At 39.2% G+C, this 22,231-nt stretch overlaps 1 protein-coding gene across 1 annotated transcript in view; it reads right to left on the bottom strand.

The window, feature by feature from the left end:
* Window positions 1-22,231, bottom strand: part of GLIS3 (GLIS family zinc finger 3) — a 175,892-nt gene that overhangs the window by 62,369 nt on the left and 91,292 nt on the right. Inside the window, exon 3 of the mRNA XM_065406703.1 lies at window positions 2,833-2,994. Coding sequence (XP_065262775.1) covers window positions 2,833-2,994 — 162 coding nt within the window. The remainder of the gene's footprint in view (window positions 1-2,832; window positions 2,995-22,231) is intronic.

Here is a 22,231-nt window from a genome sequence, read left to right as displayed (position 1 = left end):
TTTTACCTCATCATTCTTTTGATCATTATGAATGAGTATCTCCAGTAGTACTTACAATTATGTCACCCTCACAGCAATCTTTGACTTAGTCAGAAATTACATTCTTTAGTAAGTCAGGTAAAGAAACTGCAGTAAAGTCCTGGACAGACTGCTTAAGAGTTATAGAGGAAACCTGCTTCAGAAAGACAGAAAATAAGAGAAAAGGTTAGTCTACTATATGACAAAGAGAGGAAACAACAACAAAGCAACCTTTAAACACTACAGTTCTAAAACACTGAAGGCAATAAAAAGGAATATGCAAAGAATATGTATTTTTATGTAAAGGACAGGACTATTTTTTCATCTCTTAATTGCCAATCACAAATATACAATATTGCCAACATATACAATCCTGAAACGTCCATGTACGTTGTTTTTAGATTCACTAAAAGTCACATCTACTTGCTCTAACTTGCCTGCTCTCTGACACCCCTTGAGGTATTTCCTGAATTGTAGTTGCACTACAATACGGAATGTCTATAATATGTAAATATTAGAATTGGTGCAACTATTATTGCAAACAATTATTTTATAAATTTAACTCTTTACTTTGTTCACAGAATATATGCAAACAGATCACATTTTTTACGAAATTGTGAACTGTCTGTATTGAACATTCTGTTCACTATTCGTTATTTGAAATTTGCTATTTAAGTTGTGCGACTGGTCAGCTAAGTCATATGCTATTATTTCTGTTTCCTGATGGTATGCCCTTTATAAACTCTGTCTGCTTCTGCTTAAAACTAAATTTTATTTTGTTGTCAAACAAATTTTGTTTATTAAATAAATCTTGGCTAAAACCCCATAATTCACAAACAATATTTTGGTTGCATAAAATTTAGTTTATTTTATTTTTTGCTAATAGAGTTTTGCCCTTAACTTCTTGATATGTACTCTCAATCTTAACTTCGCCTTAGTAAAACTTTTATCTAGTGATAACTATATGTTATTATTGATGTTTCTGATTATTGGAGTCTTGAGGATTGTGGAAGAGGGGGGAAATTTACTCCCTCAACCACGGGCAGGTTGTGCGGCTGCAGCTTAGCTCCTTCTAACTACTTATCTGGCTTATGTATGCATATTTATCACTTTAAGGTGACACATTTATTCTGTTTATTATCTTGAAGCACTATGTTTCAGATATTTTTTTTCTAAGCAGCATTTTAACTGGCTTTCAGAAATTACAGGCTCTTTGCAGTGAAAAAAAATCCATTTCTGCTGAGAAGAATGGTTCCCTCCCACAGAAAGCATTTCAGAGTGAAAAGCAACAGAGCTACTTTAAAACGGATCTCTTCAGCCATTCTCCCTCCTGCAACTATTGAACTGATGCAGGAAGGCCTAAAACTGTCCATTCACTAAATGAGAAACTTTTTTGTTTTGTGATTTGGAAAACTGAATCTAGCTGAATGTTCTGCTTTCTGGTAATGTTCTCAGCAGCCTCTCATTGCACATTCATTATATGTTGTGACATGGAATAACTTCTTATCTACAGAACCTGCAATACCACATAATGAATACCTATGTGTCTTAAAATAGAGCAGAACTTGATAGTAACCATTAAGGGCCAGATTCAAAACCCAATGGAGCCAATGGAAAGATTCCTGTTGACTTTACTAGGCTTTGAATAAGGCCCTAAGTCAATTGTTTATATTACATACCATTTTTTAAAAAGTAGCATGCCACATTTGCACTGATCACTAATCTACCAGTAATAAGAGTTAAGAGCCCAAATAAGGCTCGCCTTGCCCAAGTGAATAGTCCTGCTGAAGTTAATGAAGTAGTGTGACTAAAACAGACAGATCTTTGCCCTTAATGTGTTCTGTATTTTGGGATATATTCTTGTAGAAGATACATTTTGATTTTCCAAAGTCTTGCTCCTATCTGAATGGGTTTTCTTATGCACTGTGGTATCTCTGTAGGCAAAGGCTAATACGTTCATCATCAGACCATTCTGTTATGACCCAGGCATTTATGCCTTAATTCCAACTTCAAATTGTACTGACTGGAGATAGCCCTGATCCAAAACTTCACACCTGGAAATCTCCAAACTTCAGACTCAAACCTGGATCCAAATTCCACAGTGGTCCATTATCCTGTTTCCAAAAACTCCAGAATTTTGTGGTATTCAAAATCTGGATCCAAATCTGAATTTTGTAACCTTGGCCCATCTCCACTACTTACCTTTATATACCTCAGTAACCAGAGCCTCCTCAGAACATATAGGCCAGCAGACTAACTGTTTCTGTCACAGTCAGTCCCAGTGTTATTACAAGCAAAGGAAATGGGGAAAACTGAACACAACTTGGTAACTCTCCTGACTGACACTATGTCAGGGGTGGCCAAATTTACTGACCCTCCGAGCCACATACGACAATCTTCAGAAGTTTGAGACCCAGAGCACACCTGCCAGGGGCCAGGGCTTGGGACTTCAGCCCCACTCCTGCCAAGCACCGGCAGACACGCCCTGCAGGGCTGAAGCCCCAAGACCCTCCTCCCTGCTGGGCAGAAGCTCCTACCTCCCTCCCCCCACCCAGTGTGGTAGGCGGAGAATGGAGAGGGGGTGGAGGGGTTTGCAAGCTGCACTTTAATGGTAAAAGAGCTGCATGTTGCTCGCAAGCTACAGTTTGGCCACCCCTGGACTATGTCATCTCTGCCACAGCTCAAACTCTATTAACTGACATCTCTTCCTATTCTCCCATCTCCAATTATATACAGTATTTGATGCGATCAGCTAAGAGAAAAAGGATTTAACAGGTTAACAAGAAATCAAATTTGAGATCTTTTATTTCTTACAGTGTCCAAGTGTGTCCTCTGATGCTTGGCTCGATCGCTGGAGTTACTGAATGCTTTCTGACAGCCTGGATGCTGACAAAGGTAGGGCTTTTCTCCTGTGTGGCTTCGTAAATGAATCTTGAGATTTTCTAGTCTGGAAAAGGCCTTCTTGCAGCCCTCAAACTGTATAAGAGACAAGATTATTTTTTTTTAAAAGAAACCCACATTTGAATGCCTTCATCTTTTAAAATCCAAGTGTAATTTTTACTTTGTAATTTAAAAATATTCAGTCACTAAATTAAGCATTTGTCTCAAAATGTACTGAGAGGGATTTCTCAAAGCACTCAGCACTGACCTACCTTCCTCCACTGAAGTCAATGGAATTTTTTCCATAGACTTCAATGGGAACAGAGTAAGGCCAACACTAAACACTTCTGAAAATCCTGTCCCACTGTTTTGTTTTTTCTTGTAGAGATGGGTCTGAACCAAACTTCCGAGCTGAACACCCTCACATTTTGAGAGAGTTCATGTCTTTTCTTCATAGCTCTGGCCATTTCATTTCTGCTCACATTAGTGACTAAGATGAGTCTTTACCTCTATTTAGACAATATAGCTCTGGGAAATGGAGCTGGAATTTCTCTCTTATAACTTGTCTACATGGCATGGCAGTGTGACTAAAGAGGTGTAATTTCTAATGCACACCAGCATGTTGTGCACTAACTGGACCATGTAGACCCTGCTGATGTGAACTAAAAATTTCCTAGTGCTCATTAACATAGTACTGTTTGTTAGTAGGCCAGTTAGTGCACAACATATTGATGTGCTTTAGAAATCACACCCTTCTAGCACCCATTGCTATGCCGACAAGCCCTTAGGTACTTATATTACCCCTATGACTACTGTATCTGAACAACTCACAATCTTTTAATGTATCTATTTTCATATCACACTGTGAGGTCAGAAACCACAATTATTCCCATTTTGCAGCTGGGGAACTGAGGCACAGACAGTGTAAGTGATTAACATAAGAATGCCCGTACTGGGTCAGACCAAAAATTTGCTCAGGGTCACAAAGGAAGCACAGCAGGGAGTGAACCCCAGTTGCCCTAGTTCTAGGTTAGCACCCTGACCACTGGACCATCTTTCCTCACGGTTTTGTTCCAGCTTGCATATCATCAACAGAACTGAATAACCAAAAAAACCTCTCCAAAACAAAAAACCCCATACAACCCACACCCTGTGAAACCCTAACCTTCACTGCCTTGTTAGTGTTTTTTGTAATAAAAAAACAAAAACTAAGCTATAATCACCATGCAAATATTATTTTACCTTTCTATTACAGGTTTTTGTATAAGCTACTAAAAATAAAGAGTTCATCATTAGACTCCATCAAAACAGGATTTAATCTATATGGGTAACAAATAATGGAATACTGTTCCTTTCCCTAATGAGCTACTTAATCTACTCAAAACAGAAGTGCATCTCCCAAGTGCTAACACCAGTTCTTTCCTGATCAGGCTTCCACAGCATCTCTAATGTTAGGGAAACTAAAAACAAGGATTTCTGTGACATCAGGCATTTTTATATATGTATTTGATTTCAATTAGACTCCCTCAGTCAAGAGCAATTAATGCAATTAATCATAGCTGCTGTGTGTTTCATTGCACAGTATTAGAAGCTGTCTCCCAAATTACATGCTACTTTGCTGTTCTTGTACATTTGCAAAGATAAAAATGCACTAGCATAAATGTCAAGCATGTATAATACTGCAGATATAATGAGCGATTTCCAGAGTTCCTCTTACTAATTCATTTCACCTAGTCTACGAGCAATAACTAGAATAGGGGCAACTTTTAACTTACTCTGGAGTTACATAAATAACATTTGTTATATTTTATTTACTGTATGAATGCTTGCAAAAGTAGAGATAGATGAACCATCAAAATGACTGACCATAATTTGCATTGGTTTGTAATTAATTAGAACTAAAGTGAGAAAAATCGGGATCTCAACTTTTAATTCTTGGAATAATGAGTAAAGGATCAGATAAAATTCCACAGAATGAAGAAGCATAAGGAAAGGATGGAGAAGGGAAACAAAAAACTAGAATGAGGTGAATCTCTGGGCCTTACTTCACAATTTTTTTTTAAACCGTAGAAAAGAAAAAAACTGACGACACATTGCCCAGGCAAATTTAGGAGATGGGACAAGGTATATAACTCTGATTTAAATGCTACAGTATAAGAAGAGGCATACTCATTAGGGATGAGTGAGCCAACCCAAACCTTCACCTTAAACTCAAACACAATGCATTTTTTTTTCAGATTCAGAGAAATTCAGAAATCTTTCCAAACCATGCAGTTTTCATTTTCACCCATGCCTTTGCTTCCTTGATTTACAGAACCAGAGATGCTAGTGATGAAATACTGAATGGGAAGCTTTATTCAATGGTATTTGTGGCCAAGTTCAAACACAAAGTGGGAAGTATTTGAAGTCTCAGAAAAACAAGTTTTTGCAACACTTCTAACCCAACTCTGACAACCCAATGGTTCTGAACATTTGTGTGTGTGTGTGGGGGGGGGGAGCAGCAGATCTAGCAGTTATCTAGATCGTGGGGTTCTTATCCAAACTGAACCTCCAAAGCTTTTGAGGCTCTCCAGTCACAAACCATCATCCAGAAATTCAACTGTGCTTGTAGAGGCAGGGGAAGGAAGCAAAAATATTGATTGTTCTATGTCAATGAAATCTTGAGGGCAAGAGTCAAAACAGAAGTCACAAATGTAAAACATAGTATTCCTCTATAGTACTTCCTTACTCTGAAATATTTTAAGATTGCCTGATTTCTCATGAGTCTATCATGAACCATGGAATTTCCCTTATATTTATTCCAACCACTGTAACAAAATTTTGTGAGAAAAACAGATGAAAAAGGAAAACATAAGGATGACAGGATTGGTATGAAAGAATAGCCAGTATTTTGAAAAAAAAAATCACTCAAGAACAGGTAGGTGGTAGCATTAGCGAAAATCACGGACAGTAGAAATTATATTATTTTGGCAAGTCACTAATGGTTCCAAGAGGAAAGTTTAGAACAGAACAAATTTCCATTCAAATGACATGGATTAAACTGTATATAGCTGTAGTATAAACTCCATTTTCTCAAGTATCTTTCAATCTTATAGGGTGAAATTCACCCCACTACAGAGATTCCAAAGAAGACCCTCTGTACTGCATCAGCCCTGTGTTAATTACTTACGCCTCGATCCTGCAGATAATTAAGTAAAATTAAGCATGTGCGCAAGTGTCTATAGGATTGGGGAATTAACACAGAGTTTATATCAGATTATGTGGTTAATTGAGAAATGAGGTGAATTTCACCCTAAAAGATATAGACATTAACATTTTTAAGAACTCTGCATTGTTGAGTAGAACTTGAAAATAATGAAAATATACTGAAGCTTTTTCCCCTCATAGTACCTTAATTCATGCATATGACATTCACAACTCTAGATATTGTGACTTCTTCTTTATCTTTTACTAGGTAATTGAGCCTGAAATGTTGGAAAGTCCTTTTTCAGACAATACAGTATAAATGTTAATGATGAAAAAAAATTCTAAAATTTAGGGAATCTCTCATGCTTTAAAAGACAAAAAGCTTTGAGAAGGATATTCTTTTGAACTATATATAATATGGACTATTCCTTGCTAATAGGATTTCTGTTAAATTATTCCACAGAAGCCATGATTTGCTGAAGGAACAAAAAGTCAAGTAGACTGTAGTTGTATTTTCAAATGGAAATCTTCATAGTTTCCAAGTTATTAAGTGTGGTTGTGGAAGAGGATGTAACACCTTTACCGCAATTAGTCAGTTTAGTAGGTGCCATGCATTTGACATTCTAAAACTGAATAACACTCCTAAACATAATCCTGATTCAGCCAGATTTTCTGGAAGTATTAAAGTTTTGTGGAATTAATAAAAAAGCCCTTTGTAATGTTTTCCTAATCTGCAATAAAAGAATCATAGTTACTGTATTTTTCTTTTTACTGTTCCATGCAAATTGAAACCATTAACCAGCTCATAAAGACAATTTCCTGGCTCAGCGTGCTGCTTAATGTTGACCTAGAGTTTTCTTTAAAACAAATTCATTGGACTGTCCATTTATTTATATTTGCAATTGTTTTGTTTCTCTTTACACAGACATTGTATATTAGTTATCAAAATTAGAAGTTTATAAACACGGGTAGAGCATATTAGTAAAACATTGAGTGGATTGTGGCTTCTTTATGACATCTACACTGATTTCATAAGAAATTTACATACCCACATACAGAGGCTCCATCCCCTCTATTTACCGTATGTGTGAATGCATACAGAAAAACAAAGTTTAAAAGAACATTAAATTTACAAAGGGAAGCACTCAGAAATCAGGTCCCTATGTAACCTTAACTCTTCTCCCTGTGCATATGCATTATAACGTTGGGCTTGATTCTCAGTTACACTCAGACCCTTTTACACTAATCCAACAGGGGTCTTAAAGTGAGTGTAAGTGTAATTTATGCCCTCTTTGGTACCCCTTTACCCTGCCACTAAAGTGCATAAAGTCTTCTGTGTAATTAGGAATCAGATCAATGGTCGTTAACTTATATGATCAAATACTATTTTCCATAGGCGCCAACTCCTTCTTTTAAGATTCGTGTGTGCAAATTATCCAGTCCTGCTGATTTAAAAACGTTTTACATCCTGCCTAAGAAACGTAAATAGAAATAGAAAACATCAGTGAAAATAACAGCTTTTCTCTTTTTGGCTTCATATAGAAGTTGAATGATATGAGGGAGAGGAGTGAGTCTTGTGGGACTCTGAAAATGAAGGCTTTGGACATGGAAGAACAGAGGCTCATGGAATGTGTTTGGTCTGAGAGGAAGAACCTGACACACTTTCCTTTCATCTCATCAGCCTCTTGGAGGCAGGACAAGATTATCTGGTGATGACATGCACCAAAGGCTGCAGCAGTGAGGTCCAGCAGGATAGGTGTGGAAGTACTTTGCTGCCAGTGGACAAGAAGAGATCATCCACCAAAAGAACATGTACTGTCTTTATATCTTCTGCTGGCTTGAAGTTGACCTAAGGATACAGGCAAAAGCAAGATGTCCCTGGAGTCTGTTTTTGCTTGGTTCTTGTTTAGCTTGCTTTGAAAAGAGAAGGGGACTTCCATACTAGGCAATAATTTGTTCTTAGGCTCACCACAGACATGGAAGTCTTTTGTAGATGTTTCCAGTGTAGATTTTTGCTAAGTTATAAGCATCTGAGAAAGGCTTAAGATTGCAAATACAGACGCTCCCCAGGTTACACAAGACCTGACTTACGCAAATTCACACTTACGGAAAAAGTTCCATAAGCCAGAAATAGGATTTTCGAGTTAGGAAACTTTTTGCTTAACGTACGGGTATACATTTCCGACTTATGCAAAATTTGAATTACACAAGGCTTTCCAGAATGGAACGACTGCGTAAGTTGGGGGGCGTCTGTATAGGCACTGCTATAATACACACACACAGAGGAAGATATGGGTACATATAATATAGAGGCATATAAAAAGGTGATATACATATATGTATTTATAAACACATAGTACCATACACATTAGGCTCTGAGATTGTCTTGGAATTGTCCCATGGTCACATTTTTTTTAAAAGCTTCCTTTGCAGCAGATAAAGGAGTAATTAATGAGTCCAACAGCCTTTTATATCAATCTGCCATTAGTATTTTAGGTAATGTGATACACTGCCCAATTATGCTCTTCTGTGTAACTACTGAAGTGAGTGGCACGAAAGGAATGAAAGATTTCCTCTCCTCCCCCTTTTTTAGAGTATGGAGGGAACAGATGTAGAAACTGCTCCTTAAATTGCTTTCAAACAATGGTGATGCATTTTAAACATTAATTAAAAGCCTTTTTAAAAGCATTTCCCTTCCCCCATAGCATTAGCAGAGTACTGCTCTATAAAAGGCATGAGGGCTTTTAAAAAATTGAGAGTAAGACCTCATATCAAAACCTTTTAAATAGCTTTTTATTCCCCCTGACTCTCTTGTCTGGCAATCCTGTGAGTGACACATAATTAGTGTCAGACATCACTCAAAACGCTGACATCAGGTGCTCACCAACAAGGACACTGCATGCCACAGCTGAGGTTTGAAAGGCTGGGTTCATTAAATGTGTGGTATGATTTTAACCTTTAGAGTACATAAATGGGGGAAATATAACATCCAAAGCTACACTTCATTGTAGAGGAAATATTTCTATCAGAGTGCAAGCACATTTTATGACATGGTACTTGTTTGGTTTTTTGTATGCACTGTGCTTGTATAGGACTATATTTTCAAACAGTGCATAGGCTGGGGGATTTCCTCCCTTCCAAGTTAGGCTCTCTGAAATCATAAAAAGCCATGGCTCCTGGAATTCATCAATTCCAGTAAACAACAGTGGGCTATGTGTACACTCACTGTAGATGACTACAGTTGGTGTTTGCCAGACAATTCACTAAGTTCCTGATCCAAAGCTTATTGAAGTCAATGGGCATTTTGTGTTGACACCAAGGGGTTTTGGATCAGTCCTTGAAATGGCTGATAAATGCTGTTATGTCTGCTGCAAAAATAAGCTGTAAATTCCAGCAGAATTTGGAGACCCTGAATATGTGAGCATATATACAAAGAGAAAAAAGTTACAGACCACAGGAAAGCTTGGAGTAAATCATAGTTGGTATATTTCTATCTTTCATGAACTCATACACTGTAATAATAGATATATTTAACACAGATTTACATAGAAAACAATGCTTTCTCTGAGTCAGAGAGAATAAATGATGTAACATTATCAATGGAATAGGTCAATCATATTTTAAGGGATTTTGTTGTACCCAAGTTGTCACTGCTGCAAACCATCTAGGGAGCTTTGCACCTGAGAAGTAAAAGATTTTGTCTGTGAATAGACACAGGGTTAATAAATTATATCCTAATGTGATTTTAATTTTCAAATCTAAAATTCTTATGGCTAGACCGTGGACAGAAAGTTATATTCTGCTGTTACACCTGCACATCTGCAATGAAATCACAGCGAAGAACATGGCACATTGTTTAGAATGTTTGAAATGTGCTACTTTTGCTGGCAGTTACAGCTGAGTGCTTCCTCCCATGTTTCTCTTTGACAAACGCTCACTTTCTCCTGTGGATTGCCTCAGATGTTTCCAGCCATGGACTGATTGAATGTATCATTGAAATACACCTTTAATAGTTCCTTTAAGTTTCACTGTGGTGTTAACAATTCTGGAAGGAAAAACAGAAAAAGGGGAGCAAGGATCCACATCAATGGAAGAGCAGTACCTGTAGAGGGCTGTTCCCACACCACAAATTTATCTTTGCATGACAGCTCTCTCTACCGACAACCCTTTATACTTAGTATGTTTCCAATAAAAAAAATATGAAACATGCATTGCAAATCTCTTCTTTCATATTTCATATATTCCAGAGTCTTCATATTTCTCTTAGTTATGGCACCCTCCTCCATATTCACACTTGAAACAAGCACTGCACTTCCGGGAGAACCCAAGGATATAAAATATGCTCAACTGAAGCAAAGTACTGTATATCGGATGTTATTTATCCCACAAAATGTAGGTGTCACAGACTCATCCACCATGGAAATGGCTGTTGTTTTCATTTGTTTTAATAAGCCTGGCCATTTCAGCCCTGGAAGACATTCCTGTTGTTGCAGAGCAAGTAAATATTATGACAAGTTTCTTGGAAAGAATCTACTACTGAACACATCATCTGGTAATAATTCAAAAGACACACAATTGGAAGCCAATAGAGGAAGAATGAACAACTGGGGAATTGGTTTATTGCTTCCCTGTGTTTAGAGGGTGTCTCTAGTCTTTTTTGTTTGACACTCTTCTCTCACTCCCTCTTCCAGTAGTTTCCAACATGCTGTCCTTGGTATTGCTCACATGTAATCTTTGTCTCTAAAACCCTTTTATAACAGAGGTTGTCCTGGGTATTCATATAGCTTCCCCTATCAAAAACCTTCTCCCTTTGTTTAAATCTGTTCACTATTGTAGCTAATATTGCTGTCACTAAGCTCTGGAGATGTCAGACAGAATTGGGAGCACTTCTTCCTGACAATAGATGGGATAAGAGAAGGGAAGAGTAAGATTCAAAGGAAAAGGAAAAGACATGATATAGGAAAGGAAAGGAGAAGTGAACATAACATTCACTCGCTAACATCTAAAATGATTTACAAACCACATGCAGCCTGAATGCTTTCTAGCTTCCCAATAAAGAGTCATACATATTAGAGATATAACTAGGCAGTGTAGTTCAGAGCTGAATGTGGATCCAAAGTTAAGTTTTAGTTTGGCCCAATAGAGTGCATCCAAGAGAGAGGTGGGTTCAAGACTTCAAATCCAGATGGATTTTCACAGAAGTTCAGGTGGCAATGGGGCTTGGACATGGTGTTCATGTTGGGGAACTTCTCTGTATTACAGTATTTTGACAAAGTGAGCCTCATGAAGGGCTAGGTTCCGATCTCCATTACCCTGGTGTAAAACTAAAGTAACTCCACTGAAGTCAATGAAGTTCTCCAGATTTACACTAGATTCACTATATTCTGTATTACACACACACACAAAACAACCTGAATTGAAAATACAAAAAAAAAATAGCTTTCCTGTAAATATTATTAAAGTAGTTTGAAACTATAGCTAATTAAAATATAGGGCTCCATTGTCGTAGATTTTAAAGCTAGAAGGGACCATTATGATTATCTAGTCTGACCTCCTGCATAACACAGGTCAAAGAACCTCACCCGGTAAACTCTGCATCAAGTCCATAACTTCAGTTTGAGCTTTGAAAGTCACAGTCTGCCTCCCTCCTCAAAAGCAGATCACGGAGGCACTCTGTCTGCCTTAGTCATACATTGGTTAGTAGGACGAAGCATGTGTTTTCCCTCCCCTCTAGTCCTGTGCATCAATCCTGATGTCCAACAGCTGGTCAGTGGTGGGGAGAGCAGAACCATGGCTGTGGCTCCATTGGTGGACTCTCACGTTGGTGGCCATGTTTTGACTCCCCAAACTGCTCGGCACTGTGTATACCAAGGACTGAGACTGTGGCAGCCTTTTGCACAATTGCACAAGGTGTGTGTGTGAGGGGAAGGCTCTTTCCACCCTCCACATGTCTATATAGAGCTAGCTGCAGTCTGGTCCAACTCTATTAGTGAACTCTTGTTATGATTCACAGAGTCGCTGTTTATTTTTCTTAAGGAAATAATTTTTTTTAAATTAAAAAAAATCCATCATGGATCAGAGCCAAGAACAAAATGAAAGCAGTGAGTGCTCCTTTTGATCTCTCAAGAGCATAGTATTTGCTTAAAGAAAATATGCTGGAATAAAGTAAAACATGTCCATAAACACCAGCTTTGTGACCAGGAAATGTATGTACTTAAGAGAGGTTTAGTCTCTAAGGTGCCACAAGTACTCCTGTTATTTGTACTTAAGAGAGTTAGCCTTAAAAAAATAAATGTGTTTTTATGGTTCCAATTTTTTTGACAGGCTGACACTGATTTTAATTAAAGGGTCTGGTTAAAGAGTTCTTATTAAAACAATTACATTAGGCACAGTATAATTGGCCATTTAGTTATGTACATTGATGTTAAACTGGAAATGCTTGAGATAGAAAAGCACAATATGCACAGGACGAGGTATCTATATGAGAAAGAAATATGCTTGATCAAACCTCAACCTTTACTTAGAGATTCAAGGTTAGCTGGAAAAATGCACTAAATAATATACTGAAATTAGGTGTGTTTTCTCATTTTAAAATAACTATTTCCACTGCTGTTGCACTGGTACTTTTTTTCCCTTCATGAACCTGAGAGGACAAAGGATGTTTCCTTACCTGAGCATAATTTTAATATATACATATAAAGACATTTCTTTAAATACTAAAAGTTAAACTGTGGTTCTGCTCTGGATGGTAACTGCTATAATGGCCCCTTTTTACTGAACAGGTCTGCCTGTCTAGGAATATGCAGAAGCATATTTGCTGTTTTCAGTGACAAAAATAAATTTCACATTCTCCCTTATGCAGGAATAATCTCAGTAAAACAGGAAAGCTTGCAAGTTTCAAATAATGGAATTTCTTTGGAATTCTTCCATCAGGAGGTAAGGTTTGCCCACCTCCAACACCCTTAATAAAGTAGTTAGTAGTTCCACCCTCTTCTCCCATGGTTCTCTTATAATCCACAAAGGCCATAACGTTGAAATGAATGTGTTTATTATCTTGTGCATGCGAATAGAGCCAACGAAGGTTCAAAAATGTGACGAATCCCTTATGGATAATAATTCTTTGTATTTCTTTATCACCTTCCCATCTGAAGCTCATTATAACCTTTAGCCCAATGGTTTGGGCACTCACCCAGGATATAGGAGACCCCAGTTTAATTCCCCCTTCTGCCTGGTGTGGAGCAGGGATTTGAAAAGGGATCTCCCACCTCTCAGGTGACTGCCCTAACCACTGGATTATGGGATATTCAAGGGCGGGTCTCTCTCAATCTCTTCGGTTGAAGCTGTTCCCCGGTGTATAAATAAATATACATTGGGCCAGAGAGAGAGAGAAAGAATTACTGAGTGAATCAAGTGGTTAGGCATAAAGCAGCTGCAGCATACTGGCCAGTTAATCTGGGTTACAGCTGTTGGCATCACCATGGTAGTGCAAAGCAGCCTGAAAGTACACCCTAGTTTCCTGCTCCCTCCAGTCTTCCACATTCCCCTGCACACCTCCCCACAAATTCCCCATACCTTTCAACCCGCCAACATCCCAATGTATGACAAAGATCCAAAGTGAGGGGGGGACACAAAAATTATTCATGTGGTAAACTTAAAATGCAGTGGGATTCCTTTCTCTTTGTATAACCTCAGCTTCATGATTCTTTATTTCTGATGTAAGCAATGTTCAGTGATGAAAGTGAGGGGATGCCAAATTTGTATGGAACATAGGGAACTTTGGGGCTAAAATGAGTGCTGCCCCCCAAAACAAAATATACTTGAGAGGTTTTTCCCTTCTACCTATAACTCCTCCAGGCCCTGCACACACCTCTTCGGTTTCCTCTTTCTCCCCTTTCTGCTGAGTACATCTGGTGCAACAGACAGTTTTTAAAATAAAGTTTTAGGATTAATAGTCATTTCCCACCGTTATTCTTCATAAGTGAAAATTTCTTCTTCCAGAGATGCTGGCACATGAGTTCTCCTCCAGAGAAACACATCAAGAATTGCCCTATTCCAAAATGGCCATCATTGCTAGTTTTTCTCAGCAAGACCGAGGCTGCAAGCTGCCCTCAGTTAAGGCAGTCTTCTCAAAATGGCCACTACTTTCTGGTAATTCACACAAGTGAAAGTGAGTCCTATAAAATCTTGGTACTCGGTGCCAGACCTTTTTGATCTCAAATGTTCTCTTCCCAGATATTGGCTATCCAATCACAATTCACCTCTTACAATTTTTGTGTTGATAGGGTGCCCTATGAGACTGGGATATAATCAGTGCAGATGGAATTTTAGAAGATAGTATCAGCAACTTCTAATGACCATGTGCAAACAGTGATTTTCACAGATATGAAATTCAGCCAAATGAGGGTGAACTTTTGCAGAAACAGTGAAAAACACTTTCCAGAAACCAACGCTATAATCCTAACAATTTTCAAATTCTTTATTCAGAGCACAGAAATACTAGAGCTCTTCAAAGAAACAGCTGGGGGGGAAATTAACATTAGCAAAGCTGCTTGCTTTTCCCTATCCTCATCCTTGAAAATGACTGAATTGTTTTCACTAAGACATTAAAATAAAATCAATCCAAGGAAGAGAGCAAGCATGAAGAATTTCAGACTGAATAGTTAAAGTTTGGCAAAATTATAAGCAACTGAAAACAGTGGTTTATAATGCAAAGAGTTAGGCAACTTTAGCTCTGGTCCATATTGTTGCCAGCTCGTACTATAATGATTCTGTCATAACAGGGCCCAATTCTACATTTTTTGGTACATGAAACATTTCCACTGAAGTCAATGGGAATTTAGGATAAACAGGGAATGTCAAATCCAGGGCTGGCTCTGGCTTTTTTGCCCCCCCCAAGCGGTCAGCGGGGAGGGAAGGACGCAGGCTGCCCTGCCGGGCTTGCTACAGACCTGGCACTGGCTGGGGCAGACGGAGCACGCAGCCCGCTCCCCTCCTCCGTGCCGCCGCCCCCTACAGGGCGTCCGGATTGGTGAACAAAACAAAACAAAAAACAAAACAAAAAAGCGGTCGTGCCGCCCTAGGATTGGGCGGAATGCCGCCCCATAGAATCTGCCGCCCCAAGCACGAGCTTGCTCGGCTGGTGCCTGGAGCCGGCCCTGGTCAAATCAGTCCCTTAATACATTTTTCTTTTTAGGTCAGAATCCATTATAATTATGGTGCCTCATCACAACAGAACATTGCTTACTGAAGAAGACTGCAGTGCCTAGCAGGTGCTAATTGTGGGATGTTAGTTATTTATTAAAATATCATATCAGTATCTTGCCTCTACACTCTTATCTGTAACAACTTAATTAAACTAAGCAACCTAAGACTTGGTATGAAATACATTATGAGTTCTATATTAAATACAGTCTCAGCTTCATTCAGTTGTCTCTGGTTAAAGGGGAACCAAAGTGTGGTTCCAATGTGAACTAGTGTTTAAAATCCAAACACAGTCTCCTCCTACTCTGGACACAGCTACTTTTCTTGCTCTATTCTTCTTTTGCAATGTGCAAGTGCTCTTCTTTTTCATTATTCTTTATTCTTTTATTATTCATTATGCTTATTCATCCTGTTTGTTAAGAGAAAATGAGAGCAGAAAAGAACAGTTGGAGAAAACAAGGCAAAGGACTGTATTCTAGTAGGTGGGAGTCCATCACAATAACAAACAGGCTAAGGATGTTTCTTTTTTGCCCCATAAGTAATCCATATGCAAATTTCCTGCAACATTCAATATGCACTTCCCAGCTCAGGAAATGTTTTCTATTGTTTGCTGCTTAGCTCCTTCAGCTTTTTCCAATTAGGCCCTGTTTGTTTAGAAAAAAAAGTCTAAAGAAAGGATTAAGCTGTGTATCTTATGGAGAAAGAACATATATTAGAAATTCTTTTAGAATCTAGAGTATGCATTCTTTATTTTTCTACCCTGCTGGGAAGTGTAATAAGAATAAAGGAGAAAAAAAGCTTTTTTTGCTTCATTTGATTTGCTCAGCTGAAAACATGCTTTTGACTATCTGGAACTAAATCCAAAATTCATGACAATTCAGATAATAATCCCACATGTTATAAGCCTCTGAGTAAAAAGCAGAGTTGTGAAAGCTTAAAAGAACCCACCTGGTGAGCAAACTCTCCAGACTTGTGAGTGCAAAGAAGAGAGGCCAGAATATGTGAGGACATGAAGCAGGACCTCTATTGTGGGAGAGTGGGAAGAGATTTTGGGTGCTGGTGTCAGCAGTTCTGCAGACGTGTATGGCCCTGAAAAGACAATAACTTTTAAAATACCCAACAAATCTGACTATCAGATACACATCTGTATGGTAAGAAGCATGATACAGGGAGGACAAGACACCCAGGGACAGGATTTGGGAGAGACATAGCCCCATTGACTACTGTATACTTTTTCTTTGTTGAATGATGAACTGAAATTTGATGGTCACACTGCCAGCTTGAAATTAAAATAAGGAACATTTGTGTGAAAAAAGGGAGCCACTAGACAGTGCAACAAGTAGACACAGAGATGTTTTACTTTGTTTAAATGAAAAGTAAACTGACCTGGACGTACCAAATCAAAGCTCAAAGGGCTTGATTCTCTTCTTACACAGATGTACACAAGACCAGAATCAGGCCTACAGAGAGTTATGGTTGACAGCAAGAGGCACTCTAAAAAAGTCACTTTCCCAGTTTTTGGTGGGAGTTTGAGAAATCTAATCTGATCTGCAGAGGCAATATCTGAGCTCACAGAGGAGGAAACATACACAAAAGGAAAGATAACTGCAATCCGTTTTTTCTTGGAGTTCTTACACTAGGGGAACATGAGAGAAGGAGCATGAGCTTTGGATGGTGGCTCCGGTTCTTACCAGAGAGTACATTTTCCTAGGAGACTCCATTTAGTGGCACCATGCAGACAGCTGGATGCATTGGTTTTCAATAAGTGGCTTGTTTGGGTTATATTACCTTAGTCGCAGATCATTCACAACTCTGCAGCCTCCGCAGATGCCATGCTACCAAAAACTCTCCTCCGCTTTGCTTGCCTGCTCGGGTCCAAAGCAGTTGTAGAGGCACAAAGCTTCTGGGTAAATGGCCTCAGGGACCCACAGCTTGGGGTTGGCCCACTATTTGTACTGGGGGGCAGGGAGAGGGGAATGAACTCTGCCCTACAGTGAAATTATCAAGGAGGAGGAACTCACAAGGGGATACTCTGGCGTACCTCTTCCCATGGGAGAAGATGATCTGGCCTTTGTTTTATAGAAAATGTGTGGTTCTGTTTTGAATTAAGTATCTAAAAGAAAATTTCTCTCAGTCAGTTTGATACATTCAAGTCACTTTAAAGTTTTCAGTTCCAACTTACTGAGTGTCCAACTTGAAGCAAAAAACAAAATGCAAATCAAAAGCCACATCAAAGATCTGCCAGCTATTGCAGGGTTGGCTATGAAAACATTTTAACCAAACAGCACTAGGTTTGAAAGCTCAATAGCTACCCCATGACTTTATTTGGCAGAAGTGTCCTGTGTGCAGTAGCCTGCAAATGGCTATGGAAAAGGTTTGGATACCATTTTGACTAATTCAGCAGAAATTTTGTTCCCCTATGGAACCATTTTTTACCATTTTCACAAAGGCCGTTTACAGAGAGCCAAAGGAGGCTGAGGCAATATTTGACAGCTCATCCATCCTTGCAGAACCCTAGTGTGATGCCTCCTGTGGATCAGCTCCCTGACTCCACCAGCCACTGGGAACACAAGCACTGCCTTGCAGGCCTCGCGCTCTCTGTACAGGTTAGCGATAGGAACACACCAACTCCCAAGTCCTCTGAAGTGCTCAGCCCCTGCTTCCCTGGACAGTCACAGAACTCTCAGATTCACTACTCCCAATGGAATAGTGCACACCAGTTCACTAGAGTCATCTCAGGATCACCACTCTGCTTAACACATAGCACTTAGATATATGTATAGCAAAAACAAGAATATGTTTATTATCAAAGAACCGCTCAGATGGTAGTAAGAATATAGGAAACAAATGGTTACATACAAAACAAAATCATACATATTTTCTAGAGCCAAAACTTTACTCCCAAGACAGTCCCCTGTTTCCAACAGGACATTTTACCCCAAGTCCTTTTCCCTGCATTTTCAGCTGGGTGGCTTAGTTCGCCCTTTCATAAGATTAAGCCTACTGGTGGCTTGTCCTCACAGACTGAAGGATGCCAGGGTGTCTCTCTGCACTCTCAGATATATGAGACCAGACCCCTGATGTTCACCTGAAAATAGGGTTTCTCCCCCACCCCCGCTGCTTACTGCTTCTTGTTAATTTCCTTCTGAAGTCTCTGCAAGCTCTTCATTGGCATTTGACTCAGTATGCTAATAGACTTCTATTGTAAGACACACAATGATCCACCAGGGAAATAAGTGTTTCCCACCTCCTGTCTGGAGAAGTTTGTCTCAGGATACGCTACCTCTGAGTCACCTACCTTTAACTACAAGGCCTAGATAACATCATTTTCAGCATTTACATCTAACTCCTCACATCTTTTTTGTACTCACATCTCGTAATGATTATAACGACTGGTGTGCCGCAGGCTTTCATTAGGGACCTTACATGACAGTTTTTTGATTAACCCAGGGGATCTGTGTACTCCTATATACCCCAGTTCCCTCTGCCAATTGACAACAAGAGGTTTTGGGATCACACCTAGCCATGCTTCATTAGAGCTAAGGCCTTTTTTTGGGGGTACATTCTTATTTTTCACCTTAGCAACAAAATGCAAAACACAGACAATAATGAATTCCTATACCTAGCACTTAGATTCTGTACCCATAGGTGCCTTGGAAATACCTAACACAGAGAGACGGCTCAATAAGAAAAGTACAAGCTGATCCTGTGTAAGCCATAGTGCAATGCAGACAGCGGTTTAAGAACATTGTGTCCTTCTATATAAATGATTGGTGCTTCTGGGAAAAGTGGCACCATAATGGGTTTGCAAACCTAATTACTAAATGATATATTGGAATAAATATTCATGGCAATTAAAAGAAAAATAAAAACAACCAGAATCGCCTTCCTTTGCAGCATGGGGCACAGGTCACTTGCAGGTTTAAGCTTGTGTAAATGGTGGATTCTCTGTAACTTCAAGTCATTAAATCATGATTTAAAGACTTCAGTAACCCAACTAGAGGTTAGCAATCTAGTACAGGAGTGGGTGGGTGAGGTTCTGTGGCCTGCAATGTGCAGGAGATAAGACTAGATGATCATGATGGTCCGTTCTGGCCTTACAGTCTATGAGAATCCCTGCCCTAGAATTCGGATCCTGCAATGGATTCTTTAGAAGCTGCACCATGAGGAGGAACTCATTGTCTGCTGATCAGCTGTTACATGAGGACAAGACCAGAGGACTAAGCTGGATAAAGAGTGACTCACATCCGGGGGGGTGCCTGTTCTGAGCTAACAGCTGTTATGAACTTGTAACCACAGAAAACTCCCTCAGTGGGATCTGAAGGACTGTTCATTGGCTAAAATAACAGGAGTACTTGTGGCACCTTAGTGCCACAAGTACTCCTGTTATTTTTGCGGATACAGACTAACACGGCTGCTACTCTGAAACCTGTTCATTGGCTAGAGCCCTTGTTGGGGTTGAGGTGATTTCTGGTAAGCTTATTAGCATGAGTGTAGGTTTTTATTGTTTTAATATGTTTACTCTGCAACGCTTTTACCTTAATAATAAATGTACTTGCTTAAAAGGAGCTGTGCAGTAATTTATAACTGTGGCAATTACACTGTTCATAGCCATCAAAGAGAAAGAAAGGGAGAGCAGGCCTGCTTAGGCAGACTGACTTTGCTGGGGAATTCACAGTAGGTATGGAACTGCGCAGCCTGGGAATACCCCCAATCAGTGGGAGAGAAATGCAGATCTGTGTCCAAGAGAGGTGACAGCTAGGAAGCCAGAAGCCTGAAAGTGGATGCCTTGCTGGACCATGGAGGGGGAATACAGGTGCAGTTGCCCTGAACTATGACAAAGGTAACAAATTCATGTTGTTAGTATGGAAGTCAGAGATACTGAACCTTTGAGGGGAGCTGAAAGAGTTTGTAGGCTTCGTAGAAGGAGTAACATTTAGAAAAAGACTTAAAGAAGAGAGGCTTGAGCCACAGTAGACTACATCAGGAAAGGGTTCTTGGCAAAGGATGCCAGATGGAACAAGGCACAGAGACATAAGTGGGAGGAGAAATGGGGCTGGTTGGGTAAAGAAAAGGAAGTACGTCTGAAAGAATATTGTCACTCAAGTAAGGTACGTGACAAATAATTATTTGTACTATAGATCCAACTCTATGACTGGTTGAATATTGTCCCTAGAACAAATAATATCCTGTATTACTAGATGAACCACATCTAGGAGACAAGGGAGAACAAAGGAAACAAGGTCAGAGATGTAAACAAGGGTTAACTTATGCAGGTCCTTGAAGGAGAGGAGAAGGTGCTTTGAATTGGAACAGACTGAATTAATGGATGGCTCAATAAGTGAACTGACTATAAAATGAGTGTGCAGTCTGTGAAGTTATGATTTTATTTTTATCCATATGGAACATTTTCCTCAGTGTATCTCCCATAAACTAGGTAACTGCATGTAGATCCACTGTGAATATTCACAGCATTCAACAGTCCTTGAAATATATCATTTCCTTCTGTGGAGGAGTGTTCTGGGGAAGATACAATAAGATGCAGAACTACTTTTACACAGTTTGCAAGGCAGATTTGTGTGTCTATTAATTTACAATATATACTTAATTCTATTTTAATGATTCACGCCTTTAAAATGAGACAAGGTGAGATTATAAAGATTCTACTGATATAATTATAAGAGCACCACACACAATCTAATTAAAGATGAATGGGGAAGAAGAAATGACTCTGAGTTTACGCATTTATGAAAGAGATCGGTATCTGGCCACCAGAATTGAGTGGCAGAGTGAGAATGGCTCTATATCTATATTAACACATTCATTTCAGGGAATACTTATCTAATAGGTATTGGCCACTAATAGTAGTATACACAGAGGTGATCATCTCCGTATAAAAACTTCTATCTTATGCATGAACTTCAACAAAGGTTGTGTGTGTATAAATGAGGGGCAAATCTGAAGGGTCTGTAGGTTTTGCGGGGGATGAGCACCCAAGAGTTTAGATCCTCACTTGAACTATCTCAATCTCCTCAGTCCACTAAAACCGAGCTGGAATTCTCATGAAGCTGGGCTCTCTCATTAGATTTTCAGTACTTCTTACTTCCATTTGGGCTAGTGATGTTGCAAGAGCAATTAAACTACAGCATTTAAACCCCTTCCACCTTCCCCTTTGCATGCCAGCTACTACTGTGAAGTGCAAAGAGCCACAATAATTAAATTAATTTTAAAAGAGTTAACTGAATTTCAAGTCTCAAAAAAGATTCAGATTGGGTTCAATGGGGTTTTTTGGTGACATGCAAGGTCCATTCTTATTTTAGCTAAACAAGTTGATGATAGCACACTGTGCAATTCAGGAAGTTTTCAGAAAGGACGACCTCTTTTGTTCCACATAACAGCCTAGATTGTTATCCAAAGCAAGAGTCTGACCCTACTGATGAGAAAGAGATCATCTGGAGCCCAGGAGGTTCTATACCCATTATGGTACTCCCTTAATATGGTGTATCCTGTGGAGCCAATCAACATGACTCATGTGACTGATGATAAGGAGCACCCATCTCTTCACCAATATTAGGACAATTTATAGCACTGTTTCAATTATTTTTTTTAACCTTGAGACAATAACAATGCCTGGGCAGTGGCCTTACGCTGCTACAATGTTGCAGACAGTCTAATGGTACAGCTGGTCTAACAGATACTGTATGACACTGGACTGGGAAAACTCCTGGGTTCTATTCCCTCCTCTGCCATTGACCTGTGTGACTGTAGCCAAGTCACTGAACCGCTCTGTGCCTCAATTCCCCAACTGTTAAACTAGGAGAATGTTTCTACATTTGTAAAGAACTCTGAGATCCATAGATGAAAAAAGATGCTGTAAGTTCTAAGTATTATTTATTTATAGATAATTTAATTTTAATTACATAGTTTGCAGGCTTAATAAACACCT

This window comes from Emys orbicularis, chromosome 6, assembly GCF_028017835.1.
Source record: "Emys orbicularis isolate rEmyOrb1 chromosome 6, rEmyOrb1.hap1, whole genome shotgun sequence".
In the NCBI taxonomy this organism is placed as follows: domain Eukaryota; kingdom Metazoa; phylum Chordata; order Testudines; family Emydidae; genus Emys; species Emys orbicularis.
This window is presented reverse-complemented; position numbering and strand designations above follow the sequence as displayed.